At 43.1% G+C, this 19,957-nt stretch overlaps 1 protein-coding gene across 7 annotated transcripts in view; it reads left to right on the top strand.

The window, feature by feature from the left end:
- Positions 1-19,260, top strand: part of LOC112236374 (P2X purinoceptor 1) — a 66,085-nt gene extending 46,825 nt beyond the window's left edge. For 6 of the 7 annotated variants that reach the window (XM_042309291.1, XM_042309289.1, XM_042309288.1 and 3 more), the window contains 8 exons: positions 5,116-5,257; positions 10,666-10,811; positions 13,386-13,476; positions 13,599-13,664; positions 14,639-14,734; positions 17,111-17,152; positions 17,318-17,408; positions 17,979-19,260. In XM_042309291.1, the coding sequence (XP_042165225.1) occupies positions 5,116-5,257; positions 10,666-10,811; positions 13,386-13,476; positions 13,599-13,664; positions 14,639-14,734; positions 17,111-17,152; positions 17,318-17,371 (637 nt within the window). In that variant the 3' untranslated portion in view covers positions 17,372-17,408; positions 17,979-19,260. The remainder of the gene's footprint in view (positions 1-5,115; positions 5,258-10,665; positions 10,812-13,385; positions 13,477-13,598; positions 13,665-14,638; positions 14,735-17,110; positions 17,153-17,317; positions 17,409-17,978) is intronic. The other variant, XM_042309287.1, reaches the window with a different exon arrangement.
- Positions 19,261-19,957: the final 697 nt, after the last annotated feature.

The following is a 19,957-nucleotide window of genomic DNA, read 5'->3' as shown; positions in this document are numbered from 1 at the left end:
ACTCCCTGATAGCGAGCTGAGGTCAGGTCAGTGGCAGGTCATTCAGTAACTCCTTGATAGCGAGCTGAGGTCAGGTCGGTGGCAGGTCATTCAGTAACTCCCTGATAGCGAGCTGAGGTCAGGTTGGTGGCAGGTCATTCAGTAACTCCCTGATAGCGAGCTGAGGTCAGGTCGGTGGCAGGTCATTCAGTAACTCCCTGATAGCGAGCTGAGGTCAGGTCGGTGGCAGGTCATTCAGTAACTCCTGATAGCGAGCTGAGGTCAGGTCGGTGGCAGGTCATTCAGTAACTCCCTGATAGCGAGCTGAGGTCAGGTCGGTGGCAGGTCACTCAGTAACTCCCTGATAGCGAGCTGAGGTCAGGTCGGTGGCAGGTCATTCAGTAACTCCCTGATAGCGAGCTGAGGTCAGGTCAGTGGCAGGTCATTCAGTAACTCTCCTAGGATCATGAGAGGCAACATAAGTCAACATGAGAAGGGCCCGATTCTATCGGTTAACATGAGAAGAGCCCGATTCTATCGGTTAACATGAGAAGAGACCGATTCTATAGGTTAACATGAGAAGAGTCAGATTCCATAGGTATTTTTATTTATTTTACCTTTATTTAACCAGGCAAGTCAGTTAAGAACAAAATCTTATTTTCAATGACAGCCTAGGAACAGTGGGTTAACTGCCTGTTCAGCGGCAGAACAACAGATTTGTACCTTGTTAGCTTGGGGATTCGAACTTGCAACCCTTCCGGTTACTAGTCCAACGCTCTAACCACTAGGCTACCTGCCTCCCCTACACTCTAACCACTAGGCTACCTGCCACCCCTACACTCTAACCACTAGGCTACCTGCCTCCCCTACACTCTAACCACTAGGCTACCTGCCGTCCCTACACTCTAACCACTACCCTGCCACCCCGGTTAATATGAGAAGAGACAGATTCTATAGGTTAACATGAGAAGGGCCAGATTCTACCTTTGTTAATATGAGAAGAGACAGATTCTATAGGTTAATATGAGAAGGGACAGATTATATAGGTTAATATGAGAAGGGACAGATTCTATAGGTTAATATGAGAAGAGACAGATTCTATAGGTTAACATGAGAAGAGCCAGATTATATCGGTTAACATGAGAAGAGCCCGATTCTATCGGTTAACATGAGAAGAGCCCGATTCTATCGGTTAACATGAGAAGAGCCCGATTCTATCGGTTAACATGAGAAGAGCCCGATTCTATCGGTTAACATGAGAAGAGCCCGATTCTAGAACATGAGAAGAGCCCGATTCTATCGGTTAACATGAGAAGAGCCCGATTCTATCGGTTAACATGAGAAGAGCCCGATTCTACCGGTTAACATGAGAAGAGCCCGATTATATCGGTTAACATGAGAAGAGCCCGATTATATCGGTTAACATGAGAAGAGCCCGATTATATCGGTTAACATGAGAAGAGCCCGATTATATCGGTTAACATGAGAAGAGCCCGATTATATCGGTTAACATGAGAAGAGCCCGATTATATCGGTTAACATTAGAAGAGACATATTCTGTAGGTTAACATTAGAAGAGACATATTCTATCGGTTAAAATCATATAGAGATATACACAACCCAATAGGGGGAAAATGGTTGAATCAATGTTGTTTCCGCGTCATTTCAACAAAAATATTCAATTTGGTCAAAGCAGGAACAGAGGGCATTACCAGATTACTTTGAATCACTGTGGAAAACTGATTGGATTTGCAGAAGTCATCAACGTTAAAATAATTTAGTCAGATTTTCACGCAACTTTTAACCTAAATCCAATGGTGACATTTTTTGTTCATGTTAGTTGACAACTCAATCAAATGTAAATCAAAAATAGATTTCCCGCTGACTACCTTTCTGAAGATAGATGATCAGTAATGACACATTTAACACAACCACAGATTCATCATTCATTATGTATATATATGTAACAGTACTCGTCTTGCGTTGTGTACAATCAGTCATCGACACGGAACTCCAATATGTAGCACCAGTAATGTAGCTTTATTCTGATAAGAACAACACAAAATTGCACGTCATGCAATGCACGTCTCACCATCCAACTCTGCACTCACGCACGCTGGTTTGGTGCTTGTTCACTGGGGCAGTTACCAAAATAATACAATTACAATATAATATCTTTAACAATGTACCTGATAAGAACGACACAAAATTGCACGTCATGCAATGCACGTCTCACCATCCAACTCTGCACTCACGCACTGTACAAAATATATGAACCCCCCACCAGACACAGTAAGTTGCTAGCTAGTACTGGCGGGAATTCTCTACAACAAAATGCACAACAAATATTCTCCAAAAACCGCTGCATCTTATGTGTGATGTTCGAATAACATTTACAAACAATTTGATATAAATTGTACATTTAAATCATCACTTGAGAGTATAAAAATCACTTTTGATGTACAGTGCTTTGCAACCAACAACTTACCGCTGGTTTGGTGCTTGTTCACTGGGACGATTCTAACTGGAACATCCCCCCTCGTAAGCAAGCTATGCAAACCGGCCAATAAGATGCCATGTTGAGTAGGTGAAGGCAAGACAAACTCAAACCAAAAACCCATTGGCTTAACAATAAAGTGGCAAGGGGAATCACCAATATAACCCTGTTACATATACACTAGATGACAGACAGGGGGTGCTGTTTTGAAGCCATCGTGCCTCCATCTTGGCACTCCCTCACCGTTGGAAAATATACAGTATTTAGAAAGAGACAGAAATGACATGTATTCTATTACAGACACCTTATTGTATACCTGGAAATGATATTATGTGAGCTAAACATAAATGATTATAATAATATAAATATATATAAATCAAGTAAATCGTGATATTAGATTATTTTGCCATTTAAGCATTGCCTCACGTCAGATGGCGTCACTCCTACGCGACACTCGTCCCTCAACCGATCTGTCTTGTAGGTGGAACTCATATATATATATATAGTTGAAGCCGGAAGTTTACGTACACCTTGGCCAAATACATTTAAACTCCGTTATTCACAATTCCTGACAATTAATCCTAGTAAAAATGCCCTGTCTTAGGTCAGTTGGGATCACATCTTTATTTTAAGAATGTGAAATGTCTGAATAATAGTAGAGAGAAGGATTTATTTCAGCTTTTATTTATTTCATCACATTTCCAGTGGGTCGGAAGTTTACATACACTCAATTAGTATTTGGTAGCATTGCCTTTAAATTTTTTAACTTGGGTCAAACTTTTCGGGTAGCCTTCCACAAGCTTCCAACAATAAGTGGGGTAAATTTTGGCCCATTCCTCCTAACAGAGCTGGTGTAACTGAGTCAGGTTTGTAGGCCTCCTTGCTCACACACACTTTTTCAGTTCTGCCCACATATTTTCAATAGGATTGAGGAAAGGGCTTTGTGATGGCCACTCCAATTTTATATTTGAGATTCTTCAAAATAGCCACCCTTTGCCTTGATGACAGCTTTGCACACTCTTGGCACACTCTTTCTCTCAACCAGCTTCATGAGGTAGTCAACTGGAATGCATTCTATATTACCTGGTGTGCCTTCTAAAAAGTTAATTTGTGGAATTGATTTTCTTCTTAATGCGTTTGAGCCAATCAGTTGTGTTGTGACAAGGTAGGGGTGTTGTACAGCCCTATTTGGTAAAAGACCAAATCCATATTATGGCAAGAACAGCTCAAATAAGCAAAGAGAAACAACAGTCTATTACTGACATGAAGGTCAGTCAATACAGAACATTTCAATAACTTTTAAAGTTTCTTCAAGTGCAGTCACAAAAACCATCAAGAGCTATGATGAAACTGGCTCTCATGAGGACCGCTACAGGAAAGGAAGACCCAGAGTTACCTCTGCTGCAGAGGATAAGTTCATTAGTTAACTGGACCTCAGAAATTTCAGCCCAAATAAATGCTTCACAGAGTTCAAGTAACAGACACATCTCAACACCAACTTTTCAGAGGAGACTGCGTGAATCAGGCCTTCATGGTCACATTGCTGCAAAGGACTCCAAAGGAAACTACTGAAGGACACCAATAAGAGGAAGAGACTTGCTTGGGCCAAGAAACACAGGCAATGGACATTAGACTGGTGGAAATCTGTCCTTTGGTCTGATGAGTCCAAATTTGAGATTTTTGGGTCCAACCACAGTGCCTTTGTGAGACTCCGAGTAGGTGAATGGATGATCTCCACATGTGTGGTTCCCACCATGAAGCATGGAGGAGGAGGTGTGATGGTGCTTTGCTGATGACACTGTCAATTATTTATTTAGAATTCAAGGCATACTTAACCAGCATGGCTACCACAGCATTTTGCAGCGATACGCCATCCCATCTGGTTTGCACTTAGTGGGACTATTCTACATCTCCAGGCTGTATAGGGGCTATTTGACCAAGAAGGAGAGTGATGGAGTGCTGCATTACATTACCTGGCCTCCACAGTCACCCGACCTCAACCCAGTTGAGATGGTTTGGGATAGGTTGGACCACAGAGTGAAGGAAAAGCAGTCAACAAGTGCTCAACATATGTGGGAACTCCTTCAATACTGTTGGAAAAGCATTCCAGGTGAAGCTGGTTGAGAGAATGCCAAGAGTGTGCAAAGCTGTCATCAAGGCAAAGGGTGGCTACTTTGAAGAATCTCAAATATAAAATACATTTTGATTTGTTTAACACTTTTTTGGTTACTACATGATTCCATATGTGTTATTTCATAGTTCCGATGTCTTCACTATTATTCTACAATGTAGAAAATAGTAAAAAGTAAGAGAAACCCTTGAATGACAGGTGTGTCAAAACCTTTGACTGGTACTGTATATAAAAACATTTTCCTTCAAGTAGATTACTGATGTTACTGTCTCCCCATTTCTTCTATGAGTGAGGTGACCAGAGGACCATTAAGGAGCCTCAGGCAATGGTTGCTATGTTTGATACATGCATTACATCACACACATATTGTGTATGTAGCTATGCACTGAATATGGAGGAGGTACCAAATGTGATATTGATTCAAATATCTATTTTGCTACATAACAAGTACAGTATGATATAAACTTGCCATCTTTTTAACAATGATCTCTTCCTGTTCTCACTCTAGGTGTAACCTCGTAGAAGGTATCGACAATCAGTACATCAAAAGTTGCCTGTATGACCCAAAGACGGCCCCACTGTGTCCCATTTTCAGACTGGGCGACTTGGTACAGATGTCTGGCTTCAACTTCGCCGCCATAGCCAAAGTGGTGAGCAATATGCTATTATATTTATGAGTGAAGGGGGTTTGCAAGTACCTGTCAGTCCCTGTATGGCTGTGTGTTTTGGTGTAATGAGGTATAATGGTGGTGTTATTGGTAATGAGTTATGATGGTGGTGAGGTATGATGATGGTGTTATTGGTAACGAGGTATGATGATGGTGGTGTTATTGGTAACGAGGTATGATGGTGGTGTTATTGGTAACAAGGTATGATGTTGGTGTTATTGGTAACAAGGTATGATGTTGGTGTTATTGGTAATGAGGTTTGATGCTGGTGTTATTGGTAACGAGATATGATGATGGTGTTATTGGAAACGAGGTATGATGATGATGGTGTTATTGGTAACGAGGTATGATGATGGTGTTATTGGTAATGAGGTTTGATGGTGGTGTTATTGGTAACAAGGTATGATGTTGGTGTTATTGGTAACAAGGTATGATGTTGGTGTTATTGGTAATGAGGTTTGATGGTGGTGTTATTGGTACGAGGTATGATGGTGGTGTTATTGGAAACGAGGTATGATGATGATGGTGTTATTGGTAACGAGGTATGATGATGTTGGTGTTATTGGTTAACGAGGTATGATGGTGGTGAGGTATGATGATGATGGTGTTATTGGTAACAAGGTATGATGATGGTGTTATTGGTAATGAGGTATGATGATGGTGTTATTGGTAATGAGGTATGGTGATGATGGTGTTATTGGTAACGAGGTATGATGATGGTGGTGTTATTGGTAACGAGGTATGATGATGGTGGTGTTATTGGTAATGAGGTATGATGGTGGTGTTATTGGTAACAAGTTATGATGGTGGTGTTATTGGTAATGAGGTATGATGATGGTGGTGTTATTGGATAACGAGGTATGATGGTGGTGAGGTATGATGATGATGGTGTTATTGGTAACAAGGTATGATGATGGTGTTATTGGTAATGAGGTATGATGATGGTGTTATTGGTAACAAGGTATGATGATGGTGTTATTGGTAATGAGGTATGATGATGGTGGTGTTATTGGTGACGAGGTATGATGATGGTGGTGTTATTGGTAATGAGGTATGATGGTGGTGTTATTGGTAACAAGGTATGATGTTGGTGTTATTGGTAATGAGGTGTGATGGAGGTGAGGTATGATGATATTGGTAACAAGGTATGATGTTGGTGTTATTGGCAACAAGGTATGATGATGGTGTTATTGGTAATGAGGTTTGATAGTGGTGTCATTGGTAACGGGGTATGATGGTGGTGAGGTATGATGATGGTTGTGTTATTGGTAACGATGTATGATGATGGTGGTGTTATTGGTAACGGTGTATGATGGTGGTGAGGTATGATGATGATGATGGTGTTATTGGCAACGAGGTATGATGGTGGTGTTTGGTAACGAGGTATGATGGTGGTGTTATTGGTAATGAGGTATGATGATGGTGGTGTTATTGGTAATGAGGTATTTTTTTTAAATATTTTTTTTATTTCACCTTTATTTAACCAGGTAGGCTAGTTGAGAACAAGTTCTCATTTGCAACTGCGACCTGGCCAAGATAAAGCATAGCAGTGTGAGCAGACAACACAGAGTTACACATGGAATAAACAATTAACAAGTCAATAACACAGTAGAAAATAAAGGGGGGAGTCTATATACAATGTGTGCAAAAGGCATGAGGAGGTAGGCGAATAATTACAATTTTGCAGATTAACACTGGAGTGATAAATGATCAGATGGTCATGTACAGGTAGAGATATTGGTGTGCAAAAGAGCAGAAAAGTAAATAAATAAAAACAGTATGGGGATGAGGTAGGTGAAAATGGGTGGGCTATTTACCAATAGACTGTGTACAGCTGCAGCGATCGGTTAGCTGCTCAGATAGCTGATGTTTGAAGTTGGTGAGGGAGATAAAAGTCTCCAACTTCAGCGATTTTTGCAATTCGTTCCAGTCACAGGCAGCAGAGTACTGGAACGAAAGGCGGCCAAATGAGGTGTTGGCTTTAGGGATGATCAGTGAGATACACCTGCTGGAGCGTGTGCTACGGATGGGTGTTGCCATCGTGACCAGTGAACTGAGATAAGGCAGAGCTTTACCTAGCATGGACTTGTAGATGACCTGGAGCCAGTGGGTCTGGCGACGAAAATGTAACGAGGGCCAGCCGACTAGAGCATACAGGTCGCAGTGGTGGGTGGTATAAGGTGCTTTAGTGACAAAACGGATGTCACTGTGATAGACTGCATCCAGTTTGCTGAGTAGAGTGTTGGAAGCCATTTTGTAGATGACATCGCCGAAGTCGAGGATCGGTAGGATAGTCAGTTTTACTAGGGTAAGTTTGGCGGCGTGAGTGAAGGAGGCTTTGTTGCGGAATAGAAAGCCGACTCTTGATTTGATTTTCGATTGGAGATGTTTGATATGAGTCTGGAAGGAGAGTTTGCAGTCTAGCCAGACACCTAGGTACTTATAGATGTCCACATATTCAAGGTCGGAACCATCCAGGGTGGTGATGCTAGTCGGGCATGCGGGTGCAGGCAGCGATCGGTTGAAAAGCATGCATTTGGTTTTACTAGCGTTTAAGAGCAGTTGGAGGCCACGGAAGGAGTGTTGTATGGCATTGAAGCTTGTTTGGAGGTTAGATAGCACAGTGTCCAATGACGGGCCGAAAGTATATAGAATGGTGTCGTCTGCGTAGAGGTGGATCAGGGAATCGCCCGCAGCAAGAGCAACATCATTGATATATACAGAGAAAAGAGTCAGCCCGAGAATTGAACCCTGTGGCACCCCCATAGAGACTGCCAGAGGACCGGACAGCATGCCCTCCGATTTGACACACTGAACTCTGTCTGCAAAGTAATTGGTGAACCAGGCAAGGCAGTCATCCGAAAACCGAGGCTGCTGAGTCTGCCGATAAGAATATGGTGATTGACAGAGTCGAAAGCCTTGGCAAGGTCAATGAAGACGGCTGCACAGTACTGTCTTTTATCGATGGCGGTTATGATATCGTTTAGTACCTTGAGTGTGGCTGAGGTGCACCCGTGACCGGCTCGGAAACCAGATTGCACAGCGGAGAAGGTACGGTGGGATTCGAGATGGTCAGTGACCTGTTTGTTGACTTGGCTTTCGAAGACCTTAGATAGGCAGGGCAGGATGGATATAGGTCTGTAACAGTTTGGGTCCAGGGTGTCTCCCCCTTTGAAGAGGGGATGACTGCGGCAGCTTTCCAATCCTTGGGGATCTCAGACGATATGAAAGAGGGGTTGAACAGGCTGGTAATAGGGGTTGCGACAATGGCGGCGGATAGTTTCAGAAATAGGGGGTCCAGATTGTCAAGCCCAGCTGATTTGTACGGGTCCAGGTTTTGCAGCTCTTTCAGAACATCTGCTATCTGGATTTGGGTAAAGGAGAACCTGGAGAGGCTTGTGCGAGGAGCTGCCGGGGGGGCGAAGCTGTTGGCCGAGGTTGGAGTAGCCAGGCGGAAGGCATGGCCAGCGGTTGAGAAATGCTTATTGAAGTTTTCGATAATCATGGATTTATCGGTGGTGACCGTGTTACCTAGCCTCAGTGCAGTGGGCAGCTGGGAGGAGGTGCTCTTGTTCTCCATGGACTTCACAGTGTCCCAGAACTTTTTGGAGTTGGAGCTACAGGATGCAAACTTCTGCCTGAAGAAGCTGGCCTTAGCTTTCCTGACTGACTGCGTGTATTGGTTCCGGACTTCCCTGAACAGTTGCATATCACGGGGACTATTCGATGCTATTGCAGTCCGCCACAGGATGTTTTTGTGCTGGTCGAGGGCAGTCAGGTCTGGGGTGAACCAAGGACTCTATCTGTTCTTAGTTCTGCATTTTTTGAACGGAGCATGCTTATCTAAAATGGTGAGGAAGTTACTTTTAAAGAATGACCAGGCATCCTCAACTGACGGGATGAGGTCAATGTCCTTCCAGGATACCAGGGCCAGGTCGATTAGAAAGGCCTGCTCACAGAAGTGTTTTAGGGAGCGTTTGACAGTGATGAGGGGTGGTCGTTTGACTGCGACTCCGTAGCGGATACAGGCAATGAGGCAGTGATCGCTGAGATCCTGGTTGAAGACAGCGGAGGTGTATTTGGAGGGCCAGTTGGTCAGGACGACGTCTATGAGGGTGCCCTTGTTTACAGATTTAGGGTTGTACCTGGTGGGTTCCTTGATGATTTGTGTGAGATTGAGGGCATCTAGCTTAGATTGTAGGACTGGCGGGGTGTTAAGCATATCCCAGTTTAGGTCACCTAACAGAACAAACTCTGAGGCTAGATGGGGGGCGATCAATTCACAAATGGTGTCCAGGGCAGAGCTGGGAGCTGAGGGGGGTCGGTAGCAGGCGGCAACAGTGAGAGACTTATTTCTGGAGAGAGTATGATGGTGGTGTTATTGGTAACGAGGTATGATGATGGTGTTATGGGTGACTGGGTATGATGGTGTTATTGGTAACGGGGTATGATGGTGTTATTGGTAACGGGGTATGATGGTGTTATTGGCAAAGGGGTATGATGGTGTTATTGGTAACGGGGATTGGTGTTATTGGTAACGGGGTATGGTGTTGGTGTTATTGGTAACGAGGTATGATGATGGTGTTATTGGTAACGGGGTATGATGGTGTTATGGGTAACGAGGTATGATGATGGTGTTATTGGAACGGGGTATGATGGTGGTGTTATTGGAAACGAGGTATGATGGTGTTATTGGTAACGGGGTATGATGGCGGTGTCATTGATAACGAGATATGATGATGGTGTTATTGGTAACGAGGTATGATGGCGGTGTTATTGATAACGAGATATGATGATGGTGTTATGGGTAACGAGGTATGGTGTTGGTTATTGGATAACGAGGTATGATGATGAAGGTGTTATTGGTAACGAGATATGATGGTGGTGTTATTGTCAACGAGGTATAATGAGGGTGTTATTTGGTAACGAGGTATGCTCTGTCAAAGGTCATTTCTAAGTGAAAGCTTAGTAGAACACTCAAATTGCAACTGATTTAAAAAGTGTTTGAAGACACTGGTGTTATTGATGCCTCCGTTGATTGCTTATGTTGTTGATAGTATCGTGCTGTTTGGGGTTAGTGGTACCCTCATTGACTGGATGTATTGATAGTATCGTGCTGTTTGGGGTTAGTGGTGCCCTCATTGACTGGATGTATTGTTGTTGATAGTATGGTGCTGTTTGGGGTTAGTGGTACCCTCATTGACTGGATGTATTGATAGTATGGTGCTGTTTGGGGTTAATGGTACCCTCATTGACTGGATGTATTGATAGTATGGTGCTGTTTGGGGTTAGTGGTACCCTCATTGACTGGATGTATTGTTGTTGATAGTATTGTGCTGTTTGGGGTTAGTGGTACCATCGTTGACTAGATGTATTGATTGATCTGACAGGGTGGGGCGATTGGTATCATCATTGACTGGACCTGTAACCTGGACCATGACCAGTCAGACTGTAAACCGATCTACTCCTTCCACGGTCTCTATGGAAACCCCGACGAGGCAGACACGGCCAGAGCATCTGTGGGATACAACTTCAGGTAAATAAAGCATCATGGTCTTGTGGTTCGTGCTGCAGAACCTGGCACAAATGTGTACCAGAGTCAGCATGGGTTTTGAAGTCCAATTTACTGCCCTTCTGACTCACAATCTCTTCTACATTTCCTGTCCTATCTCAATAAATCATTAACAAAGTATTTATTGATCATTCTTGTAAGGGCCACTTTCTTAAATTGAAAAGCCTTTTCTGAGTTAAGATTCCAAATAAATGAAAGAAAAACACAGAGAAAGGTGCTGTTTGGGGTTAGTTAGCCATGGGGGATGTCGTGTTGAGCCATGGGTGTTTGGGGTTAATGGTACCCTCATTGACTGGATGTATTGATAGTATCGTGCTGTTTGGGGTTAATGGTACCATTGACTGGATGTATTGATAGTATGGTGCTGTTTGGGGTTAATGGTACCATGGGGTATTGATAGTATGGTGCTGTTTGGGGTTAGCCATGGGGTATTGATAGTATGGTGCTGTTTGGGGTTAATGGTACCCTCATTGACTGGATGTATTGTAGTATGGTGCTGTTTGGGGTTAGCCATGGGTGTCGTTTGGGGTTAGCCATGGGGATCTGACAGGGTCGTGGTATCATCAGCTGGATGGGACCAGTCAGACTGTAAACCGATCTACTCCTTCCACGGTCTCTATGGAAACCCCGACGAGGCAGACACGGCCAGAGCATCTGTGGGATACAACTTCAGGTAAATAAAGCATCATGGTCTTGTGGTTCGTGCTGCAGAACCTGGCACAAATGTGTACCAGAGTCAGCATGGGTTTTGAAGTCCAATTTACTGCCCTTCTGACTCACAATCTCTTCTACATTTCCTGTCCTATGGGGTAAGGGCCACTTTCTTAAATTGAAAAGCCTTTTCTGAGTTAAGATTCCAAATGAAAGAAAAACACAGAGAAAGGTGTAGCCATGGGGGTCGTGTTAGCCATGGGTGTCCCATGGGTGTCCATGGGTGTCGTGGTTAGCCATGGGGTGTCGTGTTAGCCATGGGTGTCGTGTTAGCCATGGGGGTCGTGTTAGCCATGGGTGTCGTGTTAGCCATGGGTGTCGTGTTAGCCATGGGTGTCGTGTTAGCCATGGGTGTCGTGTTAGCCATGGGTGTCGTGTTTAGCCATGGGTGCCATGGGTGTTGTTTAGCCATGGGTGTCCATGGGTGTCGTGTTAGCCATGGGTGTCGTGTTAGCCATGGGTGTCGTGTTAGCCATGGGTGTCGTGTTAGCCATGGGTGTCGTGTTAGCCATGGGTGTCGTGTTAGCCATGGGTGTCGTGTTAGCCATGGGTGTCGTGTTAGCCATGGGTGTCGTGTTAGCCATGGGTGTCGTGTTAGCCATGGGTGTCGTGTTAGCCATGGGTGTCGCCATGGGTGTCGTGTTAGCCATGGGTGTCGTGTTAGCCATGGGTGTCGTGTTAGCCATGGGTGTCGTGTTAGCCATGGGTGTCAGCCATGGGTGTCGTGTTAGCCATGGGTGTCGTGGTTAGCCATGGGTGTCGTGTTAGCCATGGGTGTCGTGTTAGCCATGGGTGTCGTGTTAGCCATGGGTGTCGTGTTAGCCATGGGTGTCGTGTTAGCCATGGGTGTCGTGTTAGCCATGGGTGTCGTGTTAGCCATGGGTGTGTGTTAGCCATGGGTGTCGTGTTAGCCATGGGTGTTAGCCATGGGTGTCGTGTTAGCCATGGGTGTCGTGTTAGCCATGGGTGTCGTGTTAGCCATGGGTGTCGTGTTAGCCATGGGGGTCGTGTTAGCCATTAGCCATGGGTGTCGTGTTAGCCATGGGGGTGGGGGTCGTGTTAGCCATGGGGTCGTGTTAGCCATGGGGGTCGTGTTAGCCATGGGGGTCGTGGGGGTTAGCCAGCCATGGGGGTCGTGTTAGCCATGGGGGTCGTGTTAGCCATGGGGGTCGTAGCCATTGGGGGTCGTGCTAACCATTGGGGGTCGTGTTAGCCATGGGGGGTCGTGTTAACCATTTCGTAGCCATGGGGGTGTGGCCATGGGGGTCGTGTTAACCATTGGGGGTAACCATTGGGGGTCGTGCTAACCGTTGGGGGGTCGTGCTAACCATTGGGGGTCGTGCTAACCATTGGGGGTCGTGCTAACCATTGGGGGTCGTGCTAACCATTGGGGGTCGTCGTTGGGGGGTCGTAAACCATTGGGGGGGGTCGTTGGGGGTCGTGCTAACCGTTGGGGGGTCGTGCTAACCGTTGGGGGTCGTGCTAACCGTTTCGGGGGGGTCGTGCTAACGTGCATTGGGGGTCGTGCTAACCATTGGGGGGTCGTGCTAACCGTTGGGGGGTCGCTAACCGTTGGGGGTCGTGCTAACCATTGGGGTCGTGCTAACCATTGGGGGTCGTGCTAACCATTGGGGGGTCGTGTTAACCATTGGGGGGTCGTGCTAACCATTGGGGGTCGTGCTAACCATGCGACTAAGGAAGTCACACTATTCATTATACAGCTTACTCTTCTTAGTTGCATGGCTAGGGTCATGTGAAAAGCAGAAGAGAGATACAGATCTGAACACTAGCCTAGAGGCTGAAAAGTGTCTAAATGTTGTGCTTTAGGTATGCAAAGCATTATATGGAGGACAAGCAGGAGAAAAGAACGCTTCTGAAAGTGTTTGGGATTCGATTTGACATCATTGTTCGTTCAGTGGTAAGTTCATGAAGTTCATGATTGGGATCCTTGTAAATTTCCAGACAGTATTTTTAAATTCCTCCCTTATGACTGTAGATTTAAAAAGTTCAAAGATTGTTGATGTTATTGTTATTTTCCAGGCCAGAAAATTTGATATCATTCCAACACTAACAGCTATAGGATCTGGTGTTGGAATCTTTGGAGTGGTGAGTCTTTCAATACTACACTTCCTGTCTAATACTACACTTCCTGTCTAATACTACACATCCTATCTAATACTACACATTCCATTAGATACTACACATCCTGTCAAATACTACACATTCCATTAAATACTACACATCCTGTCTAATACTACACATCCTATCTAATACTACACATCCTGTCAAATACTACACATCCCATTAAATACTACACATTCCATTAAATACTACACATCCTGTCTAATACTACACATCCTGTCTAATACTACACATCCTGTCTAATACTACACATCCTATCTAATACTATACATCCTGTCAAATACTACACATTCCATTAAATACTACACATTCCATTAAATACTACACATCCTGTCTAATACTACACATCCTATCTAATACTACACATCCTGTCAAATACTACACATCCCATTAAATACTACACATTCCATTAGATACTACACATCCTGTCTAATACTACACATTCCATTAAATACTACACATCCTGTCTAATACTACACATCCCATCTAATACTACACATCTCATCTAATACCACACATCCTGTCAAATACTACACATCCTGTCTAATACTACACATCCTATCTAATACTATACATCCTGTCAAATACTACACATTCCATTAAATACTACACATCCTATCTAATACTACACATCCTGTCTAATACTACACATCCTATCTAATACTACACATCCTGTCTAATACTACACATCCTGTCTAATACTACACATCCTGTCTAATACTACACATCCTGTCTAATACTACACATTCTATCTGATACTGCACAACTTACAGAATCTCCAGTAGTCTACTGTATCTCTTAAACAGCTTGTATAGAAATAGAATAAACAAATATGTTTATCTATTAAACAATGTAAAGGAGGTAGTTGTGATCACAAAATTACATTTATATAATATTTCTCTGGCTCAAATTGTGCTCTACTTGTGCTGTTTCCAAAGGCGACTGTAGTATGTGATCTGATTCTCCTGTATCTACTACCCAAGAGGGAATTCTACAACAACATGAAATTCAAGGTCACTGAAACGATGGAGAAGGTGAGTTTACATCAAACTGTTGCGTAATATCCAGTTTAAACACCAGGTGGCAGCAAAGAGGCATTAAAAAAAAAATAGTGCAGAAAACTGGGCAGACAGATCCTCAACAGTACACACGATAATTTACCCAACAGTTCATGTGTTGTCTCTCTAAGAAATACATAATAATAGTAATTTGCTCCTCCTTTGGGGAAGGCTACTGTATCCCACTTCAATTCTAATACGCATCAGTGTTAATATGCATCACTGCATCCTGTATCAAAAGGTTGACTGGTCCTCATTTAAGCCCCGTAGATTTGTATTTATTTTATATTAACCTTTATTTAACGAGGCAAGTCAGTTAAGAACAAATTCTTATTTACAATGAATACCGAAAGGCCTCCTGTGGGGACCGGGGCTGGGATTAAAAATAAAATATAAATATAGGACAAAATACACACCACGACAAGAGAGACAACACAACACTACATAAAGAGAGACCTAAGACAACAACATAGCAAGGCAGCAACACATGACAACACAGCATGGTAGGAACACAACATGACGACAACAACATGGTAGCACCACAACATGGTAGCAACATAATAACATAGTAGCAACACACTATGGCAGCAGCACAAAACATGGTACAAACATTATTGGGCCCAGACAACAGCACAAAGGGCAAGAAGGTAGAGACAACAATACATCACACAAAGCAGCCACAACTGTCAATAAGAGTGTCCAAGATTGAGTCTTTGAATGAAGAGATAAAACTGTCCAGCATGTTGCAGCTGGTCACATACACATGTTGCAGCTCGTTCCAGTCGCTAGCTGCAGCGAACTGAAAAGAGGAACGACCCAGGGATGTGTGTAATTTGGGGTCCTTTAACAGAATGTGACCGGCATCACATCACTATTCCCTTTTCGTTTACAAAGCTCTACTACACAAGCCTCCGACTTACCTAACTTCACTGTTGAAGTATAAAACCATGAGATACCAAACCCCTTCACAGGATTGGTCAATGCTTGAGGTTCCTTAGGTCTCCATCCAAATGAGATAAATCTGCCTTAGTTTTTAATGGCCCCCAATTTTTGGAATAACCTGCAGAACTCCCTGTGTCTTGATTCCCTGGTCCCACTAGAGCAGTTTGGGAGTCCAATGTTGAATTTGTTAAATGAGAATTGCATTTGTTTTGGTCAAATGTAAAAATGCATTGTGGTGTTTTTTATTATTTTTGTAACCTGTAGTTTATATCCATTTTTTTAATTGGAAGGTTTGTGTTGAATTTGTTGTCCTCAGGACACCATTGAAAATGAGACCCTGGTCTCAGTAGACTCCCCTGAAAATAAAAAACAACGATTTCATGTTCCGTAATAGATGATCTATACATGCTCAAACTACTCCCAAACTATGGGGGATTCTCAATCGGTTTGGCTCGATTCCTCCTTTTGAAAAAGGTAAAAGGAAATCGAGGAGAGGAGGCGAGGAGAGGAAACCATGGATACAAATGCACTTGCTGTATCCTGTGCACGTGACCAAGAAACTTTGATTTTATTTGATATATTTGGTGACCATTTTTCTGGTTCGGAGAGGAGGATGGAGGAGTAGAGGGGAGGACAGACTTTTTACCAATTGAGAATCTCCTTATCAACTGAAACGCTGTGGATATGCAACCGCTTGGATGTGGACATCACATGTTATTGGTCACATGCACATATTTAGCAGATGTTATTGGTCACATACACATATTTAACAGATGTTATTGGTCACATACACATGGTTAACAGATGTTATTGGTCACATCCACACAGTTAACAGATGTTATTGGTCACATCCACACAGTTAGCAGATGTTATTGGTCACATCCACACAGTTAGCAGATGTTATTGGTCACATCCACACAGTTAGCAGATGTTATTGGTCACATCCACACAGTTAGCAGATGTTATTGGTCACATCCACACAGTTAACAGATGTTATTGGTCACATCCACACATTTAGCAGATGTTATTGGTCACATACACACAGTTAGCAGATGTTATTGGTCACATCCACACAGTTAGCAGATGTTATTGGTCACATGCACATATTTAGCAGATGTTATTGGTCACATACACATGCTTTAGCAGATGTTATTGCGGGTGTAGTGAAATGCTTGTGTTCCTAGCTCCAACAATGCAGTAATATCTAACCATTCACAACAATACAATAGTACAATACAATAGTTTGTAATATTATTTACCTTCATCTTTATTTCATACATAAACTCAACTCTTACAAAGTAAATATGTTTAAAATACATTAGTTGAGAGCGTAATACTGGTTTCAAACAAGTGAAACAGAAGGTGGTCAGATAGAAAATGGATCGATATAAGTCTGAGTCTGTCTTTCAGGAACCTTTAGATGAGTTCAAGTCTGAAAAAGAAGTATCCAAGGTAAGCACATAGTGTGTGTGTTTGTGTCATACACCAGTAATCACCTTTATAAACTGTTACTGTTTGTGGTTAAAGTGGGTGAAAGGCCAACACACGCACACACACATATATATATATATATATATTGTGGTGTAGCATGTCATTGATGTCTTCTTGGCCACACAGAAGCATTCAGAAGAGGTTCTAGTGCATCATGAGGCACCACTGTCAGAGACTTAGCCCCTACAGCAGCTGCCTGGATCAGCTCAGTGTTAAGGTTTGTGTTGACTGGTGTGGCTCCTCTGGTTTGTGTTGGAATACTTTAAAAAACATCCTCTTTCCCTCCTTTCCTGAACTACAGTCTGATCTGACATGACTGGATCAGTTCGACAGCTGTCAGACTGCGTTCAGCCAGTAGAAGGGGGAGGATGAATGTATTCAAACATGGCCCAGAAGAAACACATTGGTGAACCACATAAGCATGTTTAACTATTGGTGGGAAATAGATTACGAGGAGGTCAATACATTTTTACATCTGACACAATTTTTGCCTGGTGTGCACACTGTAATATACACCCCCCACACACCCACCCACCCCCCACACACCCCCCCCCACCCCACACCCACCACCCACACACACACACACCCACCCCCCCCACACACCCACCCACCCCCCACACACCCACCACCCACCCACCACACACACACACACACACACCCACCCACACCCCACACACCCACCCCCCACACCCCCGTAGTCCCTTTGAACCACACAACGGGCGATATGGCGTGTTTTTTAAAGAGGCCCATTTGAACATGGGCCTGGGTTTGTGTTCCTCTCCTACAGAGTGATTCTGCAGAGGGGTCCTGACTCCTGGGCTCCAGTCTGCAGTAACAGCTGGCTGCGACTCCAACACACTGACTCCAGACTGCACTGAGACATCTTAAAGCAGAAAACAAGTGTGATGGTTTTCTGCCTTGTGTCCACTCTCCAGCTCAATGATTCAACTGCTATTTAATTGCCTTCAAATCCTGTCAACAGATCTCAAACAATGCTCTCAGTTTAGGAGATTTTTTTATTTTACCTTTATTTAACTAGGCAAGTCAGTTAAGAACAAATCCTTATTTACAATGACGGTCTAGGAACAGTGAGTTAACTGCCTGTTCAGGGGCAGAATGACAGATTTTTACCTTGTCAGCTCAGGGATTCGATCTAGCAACCTTTCGGTTAGTGGCCCAACGCTCTAACCACTAGTCTACCTGCCGAGATAGATAGTTACGGAACATTCTTTCAGACAGCCACCCTCCTTTGTTTGTCTAATAACAATAATCAGGGAGACAGTTTAATCATTGGAATGTGATACAAAACAAGGCATCGATGTGCTTTAGGATGTGTTATAGGATGCGCTGTTCTCTCAATGTGTTATAATTAGAACTATGTCTTAGTTTGTGTTAGTTTAGGGTTGGTTCATTAACTGAAAGAATCATGCGTTTTATAACACATTCGTTACCTTAAAGTATCCTGGTTTATTAACACATTTTATAATATCTGTTTATAACACATTCGTTACCTTAAAGCCGCGGTTCACTCAGAAACATTCTCTATTTTCTATGGGGACACATTTCTACACATTTTGTCATGGGGTGCAGGGAAAATGTTGCCGTTTTAAAGGTCATTTTCTTGCAAATCTATACATTTTGCCATGTCTAATGTGTATATTTGAGTGACTCTAACATTACTACAAAATCTCTGGGCTACAAAACGTTAGCTGACGTGGGCTAGTAGATCTGGACAGTTTCTGACACGTTATAAATATCTCTCTAAGGTCTGTAATGACTGACAGGACAAGAGGAACTGATGATGTACTTCCCAATATAGAAGTTGCACCTTGTGTATTCTACTATTACAACTTTCAAGAGTAAGTTGAAAGCCGGTTTCCAACCTCTTCCATCAGCACAGCACACACCATGTTGTCTTCAAGAAGCAGAAGAATAGATGACTACTGGCGCGGGGTATTCCACCTTGAAATACTGTAATAATGACATATTTTTGATCTTTAAATCTTTCTCATCAATCAACAAGTTTGTGATTGATATGCAAATTCAATAAAACATTGTTGAAGGTTGTACTCTTGCATATACTTTGACAGATTACTTACAAAAAACACATGATTAAATTATTCTGATATTTTTAATTATTTGATTATGTCTTGGTGTACAAAAAGCATGCAAAAAAAAACCATCTTATTTATATATTGGTACATATTTACACGGTAACAGTGGTATTCAGTACAGGTTTGACATGCTTTTTTCCATTTATACCTGGTTCTAACATGTATCCTAATCTTGTCCTGTTTACACTTGTAAGATCTGATCCCAATCAGATCACAATGCATATTTTCTACAACCTTCTAAAAATGTGGGCACAATCAGAATGTGGACAACATCAGGACAACTGGCACGTTAGCACCGGGTATGAAAGAGGCTTCAGAAATATGCAGAACAGTACAGACATCGAATAAACCCATTGAACAAAATACATCTTCAACACAGAGACCAGGACAATCACATATGATAAATGGTACCTTTAACACAGAGACCAGGACAATCACATATGATAAATGGTACCTTCAACACAGAGACCAGGACAATCACATATGATAAATGGTACCTTCAACACAGAGACCAGGACAATCACATATGATAAATGGTACCTTCAACACAGAGACCAGGACAATCACATATGATAAATGGTACCTTCAACACAGAGACCAGGACAATCACATATGATAAATGGTACCTTCAACACAGAGACCAGGACAATCA

Source organism: Oncorhynchus tshawytscha, linkage group LG30 (genome assembly GCF_018296145.1).
Source record: "Oncorhynchus tshawytscha isolate Ot180627B linkage group LG30, Otsh_v2.0, whole genome shotgun sequence".
Taxonomy (NCBI): Eukaryota; Metazoa; Chordata; class Actinopteri; order Salmoniformes; family Salmonidae; genus Oncorhynchus; species Oncorhynchus tshawytscha.
This window is presented reverse-complemented; position numbering and strand designations above follow the sequence as displayed.